Consider the following 21869-nt stretch of genomic DNA (forward strand, 5'->3'; position numbering starts at 1 on the left):
TGCAGCCGTTCATTGGTTTTATCGTCTGCCATCACGGTACAGTTTTGCTGGAAGTGATTCATTCCCACAGAAACCTGACTTCCTCATTTACACCTTACAGATATGCAGCTTCTCCTGTTTGTATTTTTGTGTCTTTTGCTTTCTCATATGTAACCCTTTAACTTTCACTATGTATGTCATTACTTTTCACACATTGCAACTTTTTATTTCTCTGTGACACACTGTGTTTCCCCTCTCAGGGCTGTGTATAAAGATGCTGACCTCTACCTGCTGGATGCACCTTTCACCCACCTGGACATAGTGACAGAGAAAGAGATCTTTGAGAAGTGAGTATCACAACAGAGTCTTTCATATAGAGGAGGTGGGGGTGGCTAAGCTCAAGTTTAAGTTCAAGGTCAAGGTTATCTCTTGTTGTCTAAGACACTCGTGTTGACTGTGGTGAGTAAAAGCTGATTCATCACAATGTAGCATTCTCTGGGAATGGGACTTTTTTTAGTTGAGCTAAAGGAAATTATCTTTTGATGAAATGTGGGCGTTGTCTGTCTTTCAAAGTAGAAAACCAGCCAAAGTAATTTGTGGAATTAAAATTTAGGTGTTGTCAAATGTCTGACCGTAGTTTAGACAGATGAAGTAGCTTATTTGCGACTACTAATTATTCTTTGACAATATGACACACCACTCTTTATTTTGTTCAGAACTCTTGTCACACTTTTTCTGAAAGTTAATGTGTAAATTTTCTGTATCACCACACAGATGTGTCTGTAAACTCATGGCTTCCAAGACTCGTATTGTGGTCACCAGCAAGTTGGAGCATCTCAAACGAGCAGACAAAATCCTTCTGCTGCACAATGGAGACTGTTACTTTTATGGCACCTTCTCAGAACTGCAGGCCCAACGCCCAGATTTCAGTTCCCTGCTGCTCGGCCTGGAAGCTTATGACAACATCAACGCTGAGCGGCGCAGCTCCATTCTCACAGAAACTCTTCGCAGGGTCTCAGTTGATGAAACCGCTGGTTTCCGAGGCCCGGAGTCAATTCGTCAGTCGTTCCGCCAGGTACCGCCTCCAATAATCAGTCCTCAGTCTCAAACCCATCCTGTGAGTGATGGCTACCCCGAGAAACGCAAACAGTCACTCATCCTTAATCCTTTGGCAGCCGCCCGCAAGTTCTCCTTTATTGGCAACTCTCAACAGACGGCAAATACACCCCAGTCCACGACAATAGAAGACGGTGTTCATGAACTTTCAGAGAGAAAATTCTCTGTTGTACCTGAGGATGATCAAGTTGAGGAAGTGCTCCCGAGGAGTAACCTGTACCATCATGGGTTGCAGCATCTCAATGGGCAGCGGCGCCAGTCTGTCCTGGCGTTCATCACCAATGCTCAGGGACACGAGCGCAGAGAGCAGATGCAGTCATCCTTCAGGAGAAAGCTATCTATCACACCACAGTACGACCTGGCGTCTGAGCTGGACATTTACGCTCGCCGCTTGTCCAAGGACAGTGTTTATGACATTAGTGAGGAAGTGGATGAAGAAGACATGGAGGTAGGGTTTATTAGCATGACTATTTTTTTTATAGACTTCCAGAAAAATTTGTATTCTTCACCCAATATTGAAGCTCTTGTAAATATACACACTATGTGCACTTGTTTTGTCACAAAAGAAATGTTTGAGTTTTGTATGTAAAAAAGCAATTCTGCTTCTTACAGCAATGCTTTGCAGATGAACGTGAGAACGTCTTTGAAACTACCTCATGGAGCACTTACCTTCGCTATGTTACCACCAATAGGAGCTTAGTCTACGTTCTAATTTTCATCCTCTTTGTCTTCGCCATTGAGGTAAAATCACAACCTTCTTTAAGGTGCTTTGTCAATTGTGTGAATTTAACTAACCATAATGTTTTTTACCCCACCACTAGGTTGCTGGTTCAGTCATCGGTATTTTCCTCATTACTGAGTAAGTGTCATTTACAGAAATGAAATAAGTTCATATTTTTTGTGGGTTAGACCACTTTGCTTCTAAGACCCAACCATCTGGCTCATGATTTTACATTTTCCTGAACATTGTTGAGGCAGTCCTCCTTCTTCATTATTCCACTGTCAACAAAACAACCCCAGAGCATAATGCTACTACCACCCTGCCTGGTAGGAGGTATGGTAGGGTTACAGGCCTCACCTTCTCTCCTCCAAACATATTTCTAGTCATTGTGGCCAAATAGTTCAATTTTTGTTTCACCTGACTACAGAACTGTCCTCCACTAGGCCTTTTTCTTTGTCCATGTAATCAGCAGCGAACTTCAGTCGAGCCTTTAGGTGCCGCTTCAGAGGAAGGGCTTCCTTCTTGCATGACAGCCTCTTAGCCAGTGGTGATGTAAAACACACTTGTGGTTTGTGTGACTAACACCTATGTTCCAGCAGCTTCTAATTCATTGTAGACCTGCTTTTTGAGGATTCTTGGATGAATCTTGACCATCCTGAGCAGTTATCTCTCTGCAACAGTTGATAGCTTGTGTTTTCTTACTGATCATGGCAGTTACACAGCTGTATCATGAATTTAATACTTATAAACAAACAGTGGTTTGCACAGATAATTTAAGGATATGTTGTTGCTTTGAAATGGCTCCAAGTGACTTTCCTAACTGATTCAAGTCAATGATTTGCTTTTTCACAAATTTGCTGAGCTCCCTAGACTTTCTCACTGTCTTGTTTGTGGCAGAATCTAATGAGTGTACCAATTGGCCCCAATTTAAATTGACTCTGATAAATCAGCAGCTGTAGTCAGTCGTGGCACAATTTTCTACTTGACCAAAACTGGAAAGTCAAGTTAATTTACGTTGATGTTTGACCCAGCAGATTTTATCATATTTCCAGAAGACCTATGATAAATCTATAAATGAACCAAAATACATGATTGTTTTTGTGACAGTCATCAAAAAAAGGTAATTTTTGCTGTTATGCATCTGTTTTCAAACAAAATTCCATTTACATTTAATCTTATATTCTTTGTCATGTTCTACCAGCAAGATCTGGAGGGACGGCGAAAACCCTGCATCACCCAACTACATTGATGAGCAGCATCCCAATGCCTCGTCTCCCCCTGTACACCTGGCAGTTATTGTCACTCCAACCAGTGCTTATTACATCATCTACATCTTCGTAGCCACATCAGAGAGCGTTCTGGCCTTGGGATTCTTCAGGGGTCTTCCTTTAGTACACACATTACTCACTGTGTCCAAAAGACTGCATGAACAGATGCTTAGTGCTGTGCTACGAGCCCCCATGGCTGTGCTCAACACTATGAAAACAGGTGCTTTGCTCCATTTACTTTTTAATTTTTTTTTCTGTTCAATTAAAATGTCTCAAAATGAAGCAATATTGTATGTTTGGATTTCTGACTAACTGTAGAAAAACACTTGTTTAGCTAGAATGAATGCCATACTAAAGAAGTCATTCATTACAATGCTAAAACTGGGAGCGTATTTATTGTAATTTCCAGGGTTTATGTTGACCCCTAAGTCTAACTCTTACTTTCAGAACTTTGGCTTTTTTGTTCCTTGTACTGCTGTATGGTCTTTTGAGAGCCACACTGCAGTGCAGGGAACAGGTTCCCATTTTGCGTTCTATCACCAATAACACCAATAATAGCAAGACAATGCACTCTACTGCACTGTAAAAAACTGTTCAGAAACGACGTGAGGAACACGACCAAGAGCCCAAGATGTTAACCTGATCCTCAAACACCTCAAATCACAATCTTATTGAGCAGAATTCATCGACATCAACACAGGAAACCCCCCAGAGGTCTTATGTGCAATGAGTCAGAGCCATTTTGGCAGCGTAAGGGAAACCTACACAATGTTCTACAGATAGTTTTGAAGTTGAGACTAATCTCTGTAGAGCTACAAAACAGAACCCTGGGGGACCACCTATGGTGGAAACTTGGAAACATAGGATCCTGGAATTCTTGTTAACTAACTTGTTTGTCCTCTTTCAGGCCGGATCATGAACAGGTTCACCAAGGACATGGCCACCATAGATGACATGCTGCCTCTGGTGCTGTTTGACCTCATACAGGTATTTAACTAACACAAACAACAACATACCATGATATAAGAGAGTCTTCCAAAACTAGTGATTTGAAGGCTGCAAAAGGTGGTTCTACTAAATGTTTCTAGAGTTACACTGACAAGTATTGCCGCCACTACAAACAGTCTCACATGGTGCACAATAGATCAGTCATTGAAACATCTGAATCTTTCATTTTTGTACAGCTGACAAACAGTCAACAAGACAATGCATACTGACAGTATGGCTTAGTGTTTGGAAAATTATACTGAATTTGGCAGTGATGTGAAGTGGTGTTTGCTGACTGAACAAGAATATGTGGCTATTGTTAGCTGTGTCATAGGGTACTACTTAGCTGTCCAATAAATATAATGCGTTAATACTCCACATGATTGATGAAGTTTCAAAATCTTTTAACACCTTTCAAATATAAGAAAACAATCAAGGGTTTTGTATTGAGACTAACTTCTGATACCCTCTTTAAACATGTATGAGTGTTAGTACATACTCAGAATGCTTTCTGCCATTTAGCTAAGGTCTGATCTCACTTTTTTTCTGTCTCACCAGCTAACATTAATCGTCATGGGTGCCATCTTCACTGTATCCATCATGCGACCGTACATTTTCATCGCTGCCATCCCATTAGCTGTAATCTTTGTTGTACTCAGGAAGTACTTCCTACGAACTGGACAGCAACTCAAACTGCTAGAGGCTGAAGGTGAGAGTTAGAGAGACATTGCCCTATTAGTAGTGGTGCTATGACTCCTTGTTGTTATTTCAAAGAAACATCCAGTAAGTAGCACAAATTACTAGCAAATAAAATGCTGGTTTGCATCATAGTGTTGTAGGGAAGTTGAAGTATCAAGAAAGGAATGACATTCTTATACAACAGAAAAATAGGTGCTCACAACATTCAGTGCAAAATGTGACAAACGTGCTGCAACATAATGGATAGGTTTAAGTGATTACAGCATGGTATTAAATTTGTGTGGATTTGGAAATGTGCTTCTGTTGTGTATGTTTGCATTTAGATTTATTTTAAATTGGAATCAGAACCATTGGATGTCACTGGAGCATCTCAGACCAAAACAAACCAAATAAATTGCATTTCATTCACTGCCAGAAAGGTTATGCACATGAGAGCTAACAAAACAAAAATCCTGTCACAAATATTAGTGCATTTCAAAATACATTCAATGACTGTAAGAAGTTGTTGTCAACGTAAGTAAATTTTGTACACTTTGCAAGTAAATTAAGCAAGCAATGTAAATATAAATTTTAATTATCTTAGGTTTTTTGAGTCACTGGATGAACACTGGGCTCCACAGTGGTTTGCTGGTTAGCACTTTCGCCTTGCAGCTAGAAGATCCCTGGTTCACATCCCAGCCTTCCCGGGATCTTTCTGCATGGAGTTTGCATTGTTCTCCACGGACGAGCCCCCAATTCATGTTATGCCCAGTCAGGGTTGCTGAAATGCAACATGAAATGCCATCTTTTCCAGATCTCAAGCAGCCACACAAAATGCTTTTCCTCTAAGAAATGAATAGTTTATTGTACAAAAAGTGCGATGTTATAACAAAGGTTGTAGTTAACAAAAACAAATCAGTGGTAATGTATAAATTAAATTCGGAGTGAGCCCAAAACCAACATAACAAACAAAAGCTTATCCTTGGGAATCGGTCTTACCTACCAAAATAAAAGTGGTTAAAATGAACACAAAGTCTTACCTCCCTTTCTACTTAAACAAGAGAAAACACATTAAACCAAAAGTGGCAGCTCACTCCTGCGTTGCATTTACCACACTACTTGTGGTAAACTTGTGGTCAATTTGGAATGCATTCTGGAAATAATATACAAGTAATTTTGATAAAACAGTCTTGCTAGTGTGTAGTTCAAGTATGCTTGAGCATCCTACAGACTGTATTCGTACCACCCTCAGTATTGTTCTTTAGCACTAGCGCATAGAAAATACAAACCTGAAGATGTGTTTTTATTTCTTTTGGTATTTACAGCCTTATGAGAGTAAAGCTCAACGTGGAAACAAGAAAGCAAAGAAGAGATCAGGCAGATTATGATGTTAAATGGCAAATACTCAGGATGAGTAAAAGTGAGAACATAGTAGGAAAACTAAAAGAGAGAACATAGGAAGAGAGATGCAGGGGGCAGACACAGCAGTCACAACTGCCTGTCAGCAGGCAGAGCTGCTGAATGGCCGAGGGCTTAGAGGGCAAATGTTACACTGTACAATGAAAACATGACAGAGGAAGGGTTTGGAGGAGAGGACGGACAGGCTGCCTCAGAGGGGTGTGAGCAGTTAAAGGAAGCCCGGCTTTTGAAATGAAATGACAGTTATCCTGCAGTTATCAGAGACTGAGACGGGGAAGACATTTCCAAAATTGTGTAGTCAGTAGACAGTTGTGTTACATGTTTTAATTCCTCATAACATCTGAGGTTTCCTGGTAGTATACTGTCTGTTTGGCACATAACTAAATCTGTCATCAGGTACTTCATTAAAACAGGAAGACGGGCTGATACTGTGTAATGAATAAGTTCATAATAGTGAAGATTATTATCTGCTAAATCAGCATTAATGTTAGTGCAGGTACTGTGGGAGACACTCATTCAGGACTTGTCGGACTTGTGGAGGTCAAATCTACATGTGTAAATTTACAGGATTAGCTCTTTAATTACTCCTCATTATCTCCAAGTGAGAGTCTTGTAATAATTAAGGTGCTGCAGGAATAGCAATTGATAAGAGATTTTGTTTCACTTAAATTCACATAAAGAAATTGGTCAGTACATCCTCAACAAGGTAAATGCATTTTCTCACATGAATCTGGTAGCAAATATTCAAGTAGATTAAGGAGTTTGGGTTTTATTAGGCCAGGTTTGGAGATGTCCCTAAGACATGTACCCCTACCATATGAGTGGAACTTTGTTTGTGGTCGTAAACACCACAACAAAATTCAAATTCAGCATCCTCCTGTTTACACTGGATAATCCAGACAGCACAATGCCAGCTGTTTGTATAGAGACGCATTTTGCACACACATCCCTTCTGCTAACAACTATTTTACATTAGAATTTTTACATTTCAGTTTAGAAGTCAAAGTCATTGGTTGTTGCATCTCCAAAGCTCTGCCATATTCAGTAGCTGACAGAGCAGAGCAGGACTGTGCAGACAGAGGATGAGAAAACAGGTCACTGGACTGCTGACGAAGATGCTCTGTTTTTTGGACTTCCCTGCTCTGCTTTCACTGAGATCCACCACTGAGTGTGTGTTACAGTGATGACGGCAAGGTCTTTCCGGAGCGACCGAGAGCAGGTCGGGTTCAGAGGAATGAGCTGAGCTGGGATTTCCTTCAGCCCCATCCTGGTGTTGTTCCCTCTGGTGTTGCAATGACATACTACAGTGGAAATATTATGTGTTGAATGTATTCGTCACCACTATTGTGTTGACATTACTCAAGCATACCTATTTAATTTAGGTCTAACTTGTTGACATTCTAGTTTTCCAGTTTGAGGTATGTATAGTATGCATGACCAGTTTTATTATGGTCACACTGCAGAGGACTATCCGACTCTGAATGCTTCCCTTCGTACATTGGAGTTCCTTCCTGAAAGGTAACTTTGGACAGAAAGAGTCAAAGTAATGCTCAAGCAAAGTCAAGGCAAATGTGTGTCATCCTCCCACAGTCCAAAAACATGCTGAGGTTAACTGGTGATTCGAAATTGTCTGTAGGTGTGAATGTGAGTGTGCTTGTCTCCCTGTGTAGCCCTGTGATAGACTGGTGACCTGTCCAGGGTGTCCCACTGCCTTCACCCTAAGTCAGCTGGGATAGACTCCAGCCCCGCGCGACCCTAATGAGGATTAGGCGATGTATAGATAATGGATGGATGGAAATGTGTGTCATACACTGTTAGGACTATGGATAATAGAGTGGGTAATCTGTTGAAAATCTGTGAAAATAAAGAAACACTGTCAGTATGTTGGTTGTTAACCATAAACTAAATTTAGAATTAAACCTAAACCAAAACCACACTGAACTTCTTGATAGACACTACCATGCACTAAAACAGAAGTGCGGGTCCTTTCAAAAATAATACAGTATTTATCCAAATCAATGTTGGTGTGACCATGCTTTGTCTTTAGAACAGTACCAATTCTAGTAGTTACATTTGCACACAGTTTTTCAAGGTACTTGGCAGGTAGATTGTTCCAGACTTCTCATAGTTCTTCTGTGGTTTTAGGCCGTGTTGGTGTCTTCTGTCTCGTCATATCTCAACATCACTCCTCAGCGATGTTGAGATCAGGACTCTGTAGGGGCCAGAGTATCTGTTGCAAGATTTCTTGTTCTTCTTACCACTGAAGATAGTACATTATGAAATGGGTTGTTTACTTGGGCTCATTGTCATGATGCTGAGTGAAATCTGATGACTCCCTGATGGCAGTGAAGGAAGGATAAGAATCTATGAATCTATGTCTGAAAAGACTAAAACTTTTGCACAGTTCTGTGCACAATAAGATAAAAAAAATTTTATTTTTTTTTTTTTTGTTCAGAAACAGCAGAGCATGCTTGTATAATTATTGTCACAATATTAGAATATTTCAGGGCCACAGACATGTCAGTCAAGGACACCTAAACATGAGAGTTCTAATCAGCTAATTAAGCATCAAACTTGAAACAAATGAAGGCTTGAGATAATCAGTTTATGTGTACTTAATCCAGAATATATATATTTTTTACTTTAAGCAATGTTAGATGAAGAGTATTGATCCTTTTCCACCATATTCTAAGTATATGAGATGCATCTGTAGATGTGCAACAGTGCCATCCAAACAGCACATTCAGAGATGGAACTGTTTAACAGAGTTGCCAGCATTCCACCACATATGTCAAACAAAAAATGTAGTTGAAGAGAAAACAAGCAGAGGCCGCTGTAACAGGCAGCACGAACAGTGGGCATATGTGCCTAAAAGTTTTTCCCTTACACCATAAAATTTTAAAAGATATGTGTCCCTTCTCCTTTCTCACAGCTCGCAGCCCCATCTTCTCCCATCTCATCATCTCACTGAAGGGATTATGGACAATCCGGGCATTTGGGCGTCAGACCTACTTTGAGATGCTCTTCCACAAAGCCTTGAACACTCACACAGCCACCTGGTTCCACTACCTGGCTACGCTGCGCTGGTTTCTCTTCCGCTGTGACATGATCTTCGTTCTGTTCTTCACCGCCGCTGCCTTCATAGCTGTGGGAACCAACCGTGAGTAATGGGATGCCTCGGTGTACACAAATAGAGGTTGTATATGGGAATGGAGCATAGATTTCAGGATTCACGTCTGATAGACTTTTTTTTAATACACGAAGTGCAGTGTGTACATTACATGAATCGACCAAGCAGATGTAATGGAGTTGAATGAATTCCTGAAAGCACAGACGCATATTAGCTACTACATCTTCTCAGGAACCTAAGACAAAAGTGATCTGTGCTGCAGGTTAGGTGAAGCTCAGTAAAGTGACTGAGCTGTGGTTGTGGCCAACCTCAGTTAGCAAAGATACTGTCATTCAGTTGAGCCTTTAAGGAAACAAGAGCAGCAACGGCAACGTTTCTACACTTTAAGTCCAGACAGACCACAACCATCATCAGTACTAACATTAATGACTGATAACCCAAAGTTCCAACATTGCTTGGGCCTTTCACACATGAAAGTCTGGGATGAATTCTGAAGACAAGATGGTATTTGTTTTTGATAATATCATTGGTGATCACATGGTTGCTAATTGATGATATGTGGCTAAACATGAAAGCATAACAAACTCATTGGTCCCTCTTAATGAGGCTGCTCTGAACAGCAAGATGACGAAGATCAGAGCCAATATGTAATGAAGATTTATGACAGAAAATTATCCAATAATAAAAACTGTGCTTTCTATTGTTTCATTTGGGTAGACATAGAGGTATGATGTGGTGTTACAGGAACATCTTGAAATTCCTGTAAGTTAGTTGGTTTGTAAACAACTTATGTCTACTGGACACACGAGTGAAGAAAGCCTGGTCTTATCTGTGGGTTGCAGGGTGTAGAGTCAGATATCAGGATCAGAACAGAACAGTTTGTCTGTGAAAACTGATCAAAACTGATGGAATGCCACCGGATAAAATGTCATGTACAGAAGGAAGCTTGTGTTTGTTTAATTACATGAATTGGAAAAGCCAGCAAACTCACACACGTGGTGTTGCGTCATAGGCTGTATTTATGTTGGGAGCAGATTAAAGGGTCATTTCACAGCTCGTTAGTTTCCAATTGAGCCAGAGCAGAGCTGCAATACCTGAGTGCAGCTCTGACATCAGAGAGAGCAGCTTTGATTGGACAGTCTCGATGATTGTGTGTGTCTGTGTACTTGCACTCTACAGAGGACAAACCAGGAGAGATTGGCATCATTGTGGCTCTGGCCATGCTCATCCTTGGGACTTTCCAATGGGCTGTCATCACCAGCATCACTGTAGACGGACTGGTATGTGGTTCACACAGACACACACAAAGCTGTCATCTTTTTCACCATTGTAGTAAGACCTGACTTGCATCTAAACACCACACAGCTACTGCCCAGGTAATAGTGTCTCAAGCACGAAAAATAAACACACATTAGAGTTGACTTTGCTGAGCATGTATGGGTTTGTTTTTAACACGTGTTTGCAAACCAGATCTCTGCAGCCAATCTAAAATATTCTTGCCCATCTGGTGTTTAACCTTTCCCAACTGCCCCACACCATTTCACTTTACTTTTGAAGTTTGCATGCAGTTCAAAACTCTGATGCTAACCTCCCAAACATGGACAAATTTACTCTGTGGACAGTTTGCTGCTCTGTCATATAAAGCAAGCTTTGGTCACTGATACTGGTCAACATTTTCCTATGCAGTAACTGCAGTCCCTTCTCATGTTCAGGCACAATGACTCAAACCCAACTTTTCAGACTCTACCTTCGACACCTTTGCTAACTCAACGCTGTGTCTCATTTGCTTGGGAAAGGATACACTTCCACTTGTTGATGGCATGTAGCTATCGTTTGTAAGGAGTTTGAATGTGCTTGTTGTTTGTCCTTGTAAACACAAGCATCTGCCAAATACATTTTCAGCTCTAAGTAAAGTGTAAGCATTAGTGAAACATTGCTTGGAAGCATAAGAGATTTTAGAAGTGTTACATTTGTGGGTTTGAATCCCACATATTCACACTTTGAGCTTCCAAAATTCAAGTTCATCCTCACACTGCGCAGACAGTATGACCAACCACTGGGAGTCACTAATGTATCATCAAGAATCCATGCTAGCTTCTTCAATTCATGTTCTCCACATCTACGTATCCACAAGGGTCTGCGCAGACCTCACTGTGGATGAACACATTAGTAAAATCATTTGTGACTGCATGGACTGTTCATGCTGCAAGTATGTCAGATGCTTGCACCAGGAAAACAAAAAGTGCTTTAAACAAATGCTTGTTATGGAGAGGGGCTGTGGAAATCACATACCTATCATAGTATGAATAGAAGTGCTTATTGGTATTTAGAGTTGAAAAGTTTGAATTTAGAATTTTTAGCGCAATTCTTTTCTCTGTTTCTCAGTGGTGCTGAGATGAGCGTGACTCTTCACAAGTGTAGTGTGGCTGTAGTTCAAACAGTACAGCTTCTAATGATGTCAGCATATGGAGGGCCATCTTTTGTTCTTCTTGTTCTGTGTAGCAACACTTTGTTTGGTTATTATTCCTAATCAGTATCCAAAAGATATTGTGAATGGTAAGTTAAAGGAAGAACAGGCTGAACTGTAGGTATCTGAGCTGCAATCTGTGGATTATGAAGACTGTGTGAGTCAGTTTGCACCCATCCAGTGGTTGTTTTTCCCACATTTTAGTTAGTGAAGCTGACAGAGCTTATCAGAGTGCAGGACATTTTGTTCAATATGCAAACACACTCTCACAGTGGTGGTAATTGTGTGTGTTTGAGGAAGCTGACCCTATTCTGCACAGTGTGAATGTGAAAAATACAATTACAGAGACTCCCTCTGAATTGCATTTTCTGTGATGGTAAGAATAAATGCTGAAATGTTCTTTTCACAATGGAAATCAAATATTCTGATTCTGTTGGGACTTTGGGTCTTCCAGACCTCTTCCTGTCAGAGTTTCCCCCGGTTTCTGAGTGCCTTTTGATGATGAAGAAAACTGTACTCATTGACACCTTGACTTTCTTCATAGTTTCTCTGTAGGGAAGACCTACATTTTAAGTGTTTTGATGGTCTGTCTGTCTTCTATTGTTAATTGCCTTTTCCTTGCCATTTTTATAGCAACACACTACTTTCTGCAGTATAATGTTGTTCAAATAATGCTCTGGAGGGTATGGTGCCACGGTGTGTTCCAACCCTACTTTTATTCAGACAGAGGGGGTTGTAAGTAATCAAGAAAAGTTGGGACACCTGTAGGATTTGGTAGCACCAACTTTCAGGGCTTGATCAACCTCCATTGCTGCAGAACAGCTTTAAGTTGATAACCCATTTCTTGTTCCCTGAAAAAGGCTGTTTTGTATAATTCTGAAATGTACGTTATTTTTCAGTTTTGGGTAAACTTACCCTTTTTTTATCCTCTGGCAGTTCACCACCTGCTTTTCTACCATTTCAAGCTATACATTGGACTTGAACTACTTGAATTTCTATAAAAAACTGAAAAAACTGGGGCGTTCTAAAACCTTTGACCAATAGTATACATATTTCAAATACTCCAGTAGATTTACACTCTAACCTTGAATTTATCTAAATCACAAAAATTGGAGCTGGTAACAATAATATTTCACCAATACATAGTAAAATGTTTAAGACGAGAATTCAGACTTGTCACATGTTTTTTGTGAGATATTTCTGTGAAAAAAGTTTCCCAGCAGGATTCAAAGCAGCAACTCAGTGCAACAGTGATTTATTTTTCCTCTGAACGTCAGGAGCAGAGCTGTGGAAAGTTGCTGGTTTATGTCCTAAACCAACTTGAAAACTGGAAATGATCAGCAGCAGTAATCTGCATTTACACTGTACGGGTCTCTGTCACTTGTAGAACCCATCATCCTTCTTTTATCCTCTTCTTAGATGCGTTCGGTGGATCGGGTATTCAAATTCATCGACCTGCCATCAGAGGAGCCACTGCCAGGAAAATCTGGTGGTAAAGGAGGCTCAGACCTCATCATCGACAACCCTCACGCCCACGACTGCTGGCCCAACCGCGGTCAGATGGACGTCCAGGGCCTCACCGTCAAATACACAGAGGCTGGACGTGCTGTCCTCAGCGACATCTCCTTCTCTGTGGACGGTGGCCAGAGCGTAAGTCCTGAAGGACGGGGAAAGGGTGTATCTTATTGGATGTAATGAAACTTGGCAGAATGATACATGGCAGTTGGGTTTTAAAACATCAAAAGACTAATTAGCTCAGAGCAGTGTTGCTATTACATAGCACAGCGTGGTCATAGAAAGGTTACAGAGAAGTAAATTACTAGCGAGATGGAAGGCTGTGTTACAAGTGGTCACATGTTAATTGTATGCTCGTGTTTGGAGCTGAGGCAGTGTGTTTTTATATTTTTATGCTCACACTGGATCAAATGACTGTGTATGTTTGCTAAAGTGGTTGTCTGCAGTAACAAACCCCAGACTAGGAAAGCACCCAGAGAGCACAGTACTTCGCCAAGGCTGTTCATTCCCCCATATGGCATTGTCAGAAATGCAGCATTTTTTTTTAGAAATGCTACATTTGTTTATTAGTTATTGATGATAAGAAATCATGGTGACATAGAATGTGGCCATTTAATATAGATGTACCCACAAACAACATGATCTTGCACTGAGCACAGACACGTGTTATGCAGGTGTACATTATGTACGGATACCGAATCACGTGACCTATATATGTAGCGGGCAGAGGGAATTGATGGGACTCGGAAACACCCCCACAATTTAATCAATTGTTCCTTGTATGCAGGCAGCTGACGTAGTGTTCACTTGTCATAGTTACAGTGACGCTATCTTACAATGATACAGAAATCTTTAACAAATCCATGGATCAGACTATCAGCAGCATCACTGCCAAACTCTAATCACTTGGTCCTTGTGTCATTTGTGACCTTCCCTGAAAATTCCATCCAAATCCATTGGTCTGTTTTTGAGTAATGTTGGTAAGAGACAGATCTACCAATGGCAATCGTCACATAACTCTGCCACGTTCCTTGGCAAAGTAATAATTACCACCAGTGCTGTAGTTCTTCTTACCTGACACCTAACTACATCACTCCAGTCTTGTCATCGTTGCACTGGCTCCCAGTTCGCCAGAGAATTGATTTTAAAATTGCTCTCATGGTTTTCAAATGTCTAAATGGCCTGGCGCCTTCTTATTTGTGTGACTTACTGTCCATTCGTAAACCTGCGAGAACTCTGAGGTCCTCATCCCAGCTACTCTTGGATGTTCCCAGGACCAAATTTAAGAAAAGCAGAGGTCAGCGAGCCTTTTCTTTTGTCGGTCCCACTCTGTGGAATAGTTTACCTCCACATGTCAGAGCTGCTGAGTCACTTGAGCATTTTAAATCTCTTGTTAAGACGCACCTTTTCTCCCTGGCTTTTTAATCATCAGATGTGCTGAATATGTTATTTTATTTGCATAGTATAATTTATGTTTTTATTCTATTTTTATGACTTTGCTAATTTTAAAGTTATGTGTCATCTTTTAGTGTATTTTATTGTTGTGAAGCACTTTGGGCTTTTTTAGCTGTAAATGTGCTATATAAATAAAGTTGACATTGACATTGACACCTAACTAGCAAAATGAGTTGATAGAATACACTGTTACCTCCTCTGGAGTTGGTGAAGACTAAACCAGAGCTAACAGGAGTGAATGTTGCACTTAGATTCACTGTTTGACTGTTTGGACAGAAACATGACTCCAAGTGAAAGCTATTGCATGTTTCTGTTCCTGCTGGATCTGTAAATTGAGAACTGTTTGCTAACAAACTGAGAAGATGATAATCTTCTTGTTGTGTTTAGAAGTTGTCTTTGTTGTTTTCTAAAGTTGTCAAAGAAATAGCGTCAAGTTACAAATTAGAAGAATGCGAACAAGGAATCAAGTCTTTCTGGCCATTTATTAATAACCCAACATACAAAATGTCATTCTTCTTTTAAAATTACAAAGACATAAACATCACAGTACCACAACACAGACAAAACAATCAACAAATAACAAAAATCAAGGCCTTGTGGGAGTGAGTGGAATAAAAACAAGATTGAGATACCTCAGTATATATGCACTACCATTCAAAAGTTTGGGGACACCCAGACAATTTCATGTTTTCCATGAAAACTCACACTTTTATTCTTGTGCTACCATAACTACGCAAGGGTTTTCTAATCATCAGTTAGCCTTTCAACACCATTAGCTAACACAATGTAGCATTAGAACACAGGAGTGATGGTTGCTGGAAATGTTCCTCTGTACCCCTATGTAGATATTCCTTTCAAAATCATCCATTTCCAGCTAGATTAGTCATTTACCACATTAACAATGTCTTCTGATTAATTTACTGTTATCTTCATTGGAAAAAAAAAAGCTTTCCTTTCAAAAATAAGGACATTTCTAAATGACCCCAAACTTTTGAATGGTAGTGTGCATAATATACGACAGCATAGTTGAAAACAGCAGCAGTAACATGCTGACAAATGCTTCAGCTCTCTTATCCCTTCCATGTGCATTTCCAGTGCTTTATCCTATTAAATTAGGGCAGAGGAACTTAGTCACTAGTGGCCAAATAGCTTTCAGTGGAAAGAGAAAATTCATGCAATATCTGACCACCCCCTTCTCTCTGTGCTTCAAGCAGCAATTATAGTGAGTATGAGCTCCTCATAATGAATCCTGGAGGACAGTGGAGCTCTGTAAGTGTCAGCACTTTAGCTTCGTCGCATTAGCCACTCTCCGGCCTCCTGATAAATGGGCTAATTGTTGCCGCCAGCGTGAGGAAGAAACGACAGAGAGCTTTTAGACTCTCTAACACCTCGAGGCAACTACTCATCTCACAGTGTGGATACTCCACTCCACTGTATCTAAATACGTTCACTGTATCTTGCGTAGTATGTGTGCATTCTGTACAGCATTTAAAGAATTCTCTAGGTGTGCCTACTTAGATAGAATGATACCAGATAAAGAATTTCCAGAACATGTTAAAGGAATTCATCAAGCTTTTTAATTAACAACAAAGGAAGACTTGAGTGAATATATTTAACAAATGTGTGTGATGTGCTTGTGTGTGTGTAGGTGGGTCTGCTGGGTCGAACAGGTTCAGGGAAGAGCACCCTGCTGTCCGCTCTGCTGCGTCTCGCCTCCACTGATGGAGAAATCTCTATTGACGGTGTTTCCTGGAGCTCCGTCTCCCTGCACACATGGAGGAGGGCCTTTGGAGTGGTGCCACAGGTACATCCAGGACTGCAGAGCTTCTGTTCCTCAAGGCACTTGTAGATGAGGCTGGTTTAAATTCCAAGACAGTGCGGAAAAATGTAGACTAACATTGTAGTTACGTAATGTCGACAAGACTAAATCTGGAAAAAAATCACTCCAATTAGTAAAATAAAAAAATAATAATGAGTAGGATTTCTTTGGTCTCCAAGAAGCTCAACCCGATCAGGGAGTCCTACAAAAATGCTGAATGAACCACAACTACAATGATAAATCACATTCCTTCATAAATGTAACTCCTCTCTAATCCACTCTGTTGAGATTAAATTGTTTTCTTTGATATTTGTTGAACAGAGAGTCTTCATCCTGACTGGAACCTTCCGGATGAACCTGGACCCACATGGACGCTACAGTGATGAGGACCTGTGGAGGGTGGCAGAAGAGGTCAGGCTCTGTTCTCTCTGTTTGTAATTACAGTTATGACTGATGAAGGATTCTGATCGACTAAACATGTTTTCTGTTCTACCAGTCAAAGATCACTGATGTTACATTTCTAGTAATAAGACAGTATTTAATGCCTGCATTGCCACTAGAACACGAGGGAAATAGAATGTTGAGGAAAATGCTTTTCTATATAGGCTGCTATTTTTGCAGATTCAGCATCCGGCTGTCCTGCTATTTTATCAGTTTTTCTTTGATTTGAAGTTATCACTGAAAATTTAAAGCACAAACTATTAAAGTTGTAATATACAGAACAGGTATGATAAAAATAAGGGATGCGTTCAAATACTCATAATACAATAAAATACAGAATGTCAGAAAAAGCTGTAGTATGTCTCAAATGCAGTATGCCAAAAGTACCATGGGGTCCCACTGCAGACTGCAACAACTATAAGCAAGACAGATAAAGGTAAAGGTGAAATATTACGCCAGAGTAGTATGTCCTGAATGTATGCAGCTGTATAACTATGCTGCAAGCAATAGTATGTCCTTTGTATGGACAGCTGTAGTATTGACTGAAAGCGTGTGAGACTCTTTCAGGGTAGCAGGTATCTTGCAGGAACCAAAAAAACTCACCATCTACATTCTTCAGAATTCAACCAAGCAGCAAGTGGATGAATAAACTTGTCACATTTAGGAAAGTAAAATCTGTCGGGTTCATACTCACTCACTCTTCATACACTCAGAATTATTGAAATTTACAGACATAGTGAAATTCCAAACGGCACAAATCATGTACGAAGCTAAAAATAGCGTTTTGCCACAAAATGTACAGAAATATTGTTTAGGGATCGAGAAGGGGGATGTCAATTAAGAGGAAAATGCAACTTCAAAACTAACAAAATCTGTACACACAGAAAAAGATTCTGCATTTCATTCTGTGGGGTAAGACTCTGGAACAGTTTGGGTGAGGAGATCAAACAATGCCCAAACATGCAACAGTTTAAAGCAAAATATAAAGATAATGTTTTCACACGATACAGGGATGAAGTGGGGGTGAGACAGTGACTGGGTGTGCACAGGTTACTGTTATTAATATTTTTATTTCTTTAATGATTTGTTGTCAGTATTTATTTATGCATATTAGTAGTTGGGCCTTTTCTTTCTGTTGTATTTTGCTATCGTTAGGTCCTTTTCTCTTTGTCCTCTTGTCTAAATGTAGATGGACATATAGGTGTATATTTATTATAAATCATGTTTGCTATTATTATTATTGTTGTTTATCAATGGTAGTATTTTGAAGAAGCAGGAAGAATAGATTTACAATCATTTGTGTAAGGAGAAGGGATGGGATTAGACAAGTTTCGACTTCTTCCCACTCCTTTTTAAGCAAGTTATTCATTGTCTTTTGTTATTTTCTTTTTTATGTGTTGAAATGTTCAAAATAAACTTCCTAAAAATCTGTCTTGTGTATACTCGCAGGTTGGTCTTAAGTCAGTGATAGAGCAGTTTCCAGACAAGTTGGACTTCCAGCTGGAGGACAGCGGCAGCGTGTTGAGCAACGGACACAAACAGCTGCTGTGTCTCGCCCGCTCCATCCTCAGCAAGGCCCGCATCCTGCTGCTGGACGAACCCTCCGCCTACCTCGACCCCATGTCAGTATTAACGTCAAAACACCGTCTGTGGGGTGTGTCTGTCAAATCCGTGCTCTGCACTTTTGGTGTGGTGCTGTTTCCGAACTTAACTTGAAGTTTGCTGTTGACAGAAAGATGGTATTGTATTACACAATATTATATTATACTGTGTTCATTGTTACCTAAAAAAATGTATCAACAACAATACATCTTTATAATATGAAGAAAATATATTGGATTTAAAAATTACACTACTGTTCAAAGGTTTGGGGTCATCCAAGCAATTTCATGTTTTCCATGAAAATTCACACTTTTATTCATGTGCTAACATAATTGCACAAGGGTTTTCTAATCATCAATGAGCCTTTCAACACCATTAGCTAACACAATGTAGCATTAGAACACAGGAGTGATGGTTGCTGGAAATGCTCCTCTGTACCTCTATGTAGATATTCCATTAAAAATCAGCCGTTTCCAGCTGGAATAGTCATTTACCACATTAACAATGTCTAGACTGTATTCCTGATTAATTTAATGTTTTCTTCATTGAAAAATTTAAAAATAAGGACATTTCTAAGTGACCCCAAACTTTTGAACAGTAGTATATCACAATCTAAATAAGGTTAGAAGGAAAGAAAGATATTTGTCACAATTTGTCAATCTCAACGATCACATGATTCTGCCAATTTTGCAACTGATTCCAAGCAAAGTACGTGAATGCTGTTTTTCCTCCAATTCAGTACTGGCTCTGGGAACATATAAGTGAAACTATGTCCTGAAAGTGATGAAGAGTCCCATACTTTTGTGAAGTATATAAATCTGATTAAGACCTGATTAATTTATTTAATGTTATCTTCATTGAAAAAAACTGCCTTTCTTTGAAAAATAAGGACATTTCTAAGTGTGCAGCTGTGTACCTCTGCTACTTATTCGAACAGTTTAATCAGACTTTTAATACAACATATACACGCATTTTTAGATCATGGTTAGATGTATAGTCGTGAACGTAATGGTGTTTACGGTCGTCCTGCTCCGTGGGTTCTTGTTTTGAGCAACAGGATAGGTTTTAATAAATAGTTTTCTCAGTAGAGTTGCTTCCTACTCCACACTCAAACACAGCGACCACCTGAAACTCATCAACAGTTTGTGTATTTTCTTTGTGTTTGCTGAGTGCTGTAAGATGCAACACAAACCAAGCCAATCCAGCATGTGTGGTGTTCCTGTCGCTGCATATGGTGACAATCTCGAGCGCTTACAGTAATTTTGACCTACTGTATGTGGACGTGTGTGTAACCGTATGTGCAGAGGAGGGTCATGGTGGTAAATGAAGCCCGTAATGAGCAATCTAGCTTAGTGTTCTACAGTTTTGGCCTCAGGTTAAACTGATGTGTTTAGTGGAGAGAGACGGCCTTTGATGATGATGATAATGATGGTGTGTGTGTCTCTGTGTGTGTGAGCAGAACACTGCAGGTCCTGAGGAAGACATTGAAACAGGCGTTTTCTGGCTGCACCGTCATCCTATCAGAACACAGGGTGGAGCCACTGCTGGAGTGTCAGTCATTCCTGGTGAGTTTTAGTCTAAATTAGGATTTTTGCTGATCCTTTCCTCCAATACTGACATCTGAATCTGAAATGTTTTCTGTCATCAACAGTGACGCTCAGGTGTTTGAAACTCGATTAGCATACTTTAAGTTGGCCTGTGATGTGAGACGTACAGTACATGATCAGAAATGAAACTCCCTTCCCTCATGTTTTGTGTGTCGATTCGTGTGCTGAAGTTTTTGTTGGCATGTTTCTTAATTTGGGTTTGTGTTGGAACAAAGTAACATAAGCTAAGTGATCTCAAAGTCACTATAGAGGAAGGAGCAGTGACCAAGACATTTACACTCACTGGCTACTTGCTAGTTGAAGGTTGGACCGCTTTTGCCTTCAGAACTGCCTTAATTCTCCATAGAATACTTTCAACAAGGTGTTGGAAACGTTCTTTGGAGGTTTTGGTCCATATTGACATGATAGCATCACACAGCTGCTGCAGATTTGTCAGCTGCACATCCATGATGCCAATCTCCTGTTCCATCACATCCCAAAGACTCTATTGGATTAAGATCTGGTGACTGTGGAGGTCATTGGAGTACAGAGAACTCATTGTCATGTTCAAGAAACCAGTTTGAGATGATTTCAGCTTTCTGCCATGGTGCATTATCCTGCTGGAAGTAGTAATCAGAAGATGGTACACTGTGGTCATAAAGGGATGGACATGGTTAGCAACAGTACTCAGGTAGGCTGTGGTGTCTAAATGATGCTCAGTTGGTACTAAGGAGCCCAAAGTGTGTCAAGTAAATATCCCCCACTCCATTACACCACCAGCAGCCTAAACTGTTGATACAAGGCAGGATGGATCCATGCTTTCATGTTGTTTACACCAAATTCTGAGTCTAAAATGGAGACTCATCAGACCAGGCAACATTTTTCCAATCTTCTATTGTCCAATTTTGTTAAGCCTGTGTGAATTGTAGCCTCAGTTTCCTGTTCTTGGCTGAGAGGAGTGGCACCCGGTGTGGTCTTCTGCTGCTGTAGTCCATCTTCTTCAAGGTTTGACATGTTGTGCATTGTGTTCTGCATTCCTTGGTTGTAACCAGTGGTTATTTGAGTTACTGTTGCCTTTCTATCACCTCCAGCCAGTCTGCCGATTGTTCTCTGACCTCTCACATCAACAAGGCATTTTGGTCCATACAGCTGCTGCTCACTGGATATTTTCTCTTTTTTGTACCCTTCTCTCTGAACCCTAGAGATGGTTGTGCATGAAAATCCCAGTAGATCAGCAGTTTATGAAGTACTCAGTCCAGCCCGTCTGGCACAAACAACCATCTAAAGTCATTTAAATCCCCTTTCTTCCCCATTCTGATGCTCGGTTTGATCTTCAGCAAGTTGTCTTGACCACGTCTACATGCCTAAATGTATGGAGTTGCTGCCATGTGATTGGCTGATTAGCTGTTTGGGTTAACAAGCAATTGAATGGGTGTACCTAATAAAGTGGCAGGTGAGTGTATGTATTCACTGTATATGACTGATCTGGAGAGATGGATATATTGTTTCTATAGACCGAGAATAAAAATAACATTCATGTTTAAATGCAAGAACAAAACCTCCGACTTTTAAACTTGCACTACATTTTGAATAGGATGCTTGATGTTCTTCCTGGTGGGTCACAGGCCCAAACAAATACAACTACACTCAGACAGAACACTGTTTAAACACCTAACAAGTCTCTGG

At 40.3% G+C, this 21869-nt stretch overlaps 1 protein-coding gene across 1 annotated transcript in view; it reads left to right on the forward strand.

Moving 5' to 3' along the window:
• The window catches only part of cftr (CF transmembrane conductance regulator), a 50303-nt gene that overhangs the window by 24753 nt on the left and 3681 nt on the right, over positions 1-21869 (forward strand). Inside the window, exons 13-26 of the mRNA XM_055009311.1 lie at positions 240-326; positions 754-1543; positions 1708-1836; positions 1917-1954; positions 3018-3304; positions 3992-4071; positions 4630-4780; positions 9101-9328; positions 10478-10578; positions 13185-13415; positions 16384-16539; positions 16876-16965; positions 18445-18617; positions 20057-20162. Of these exons, the coding sequence (XP_054865286.1) occupies positions 240-326; positions 754-1543; positions 1708-1836; positions 1917-1954; positions 3018-3304; positions 3992-4071; positions 4630-4780; positions 9101-9328; positions 10478-10578; positions 13185-13415; positions 16384-16539; positions 16876-16965; positions 18445-18617; positions 20057-20162 (2647 nt within the window). The remainder of the gene's footprint in view (positions 1-239; positions 327-753; positions 1544-1707; positions 1837-1916; positions 1955-3017; positions 3305-3991; positions 4072-4629; positions 4781-9100; positions 9329-10477; positions 10579-13184; positions 13416-16383; positions 16540-16875; positions 16966-18444; positions 18618-20056; positions 20163-21869) is intronic.

This window comes from Amphiprion ocellaris, chromosome 3 (assembly GCF_022539595.1).
Source record: "Amphiprion ocellaris isolate individual 3 ecotype Okinawa chromosome 3, ASM2253959v1, whole genome shotgun sequence".
NCBI lineage: Eukaryota > Metazoa > Chordata > Actinopteri > Pomacentridae > Amphiprion > Amphiprion ocellaris.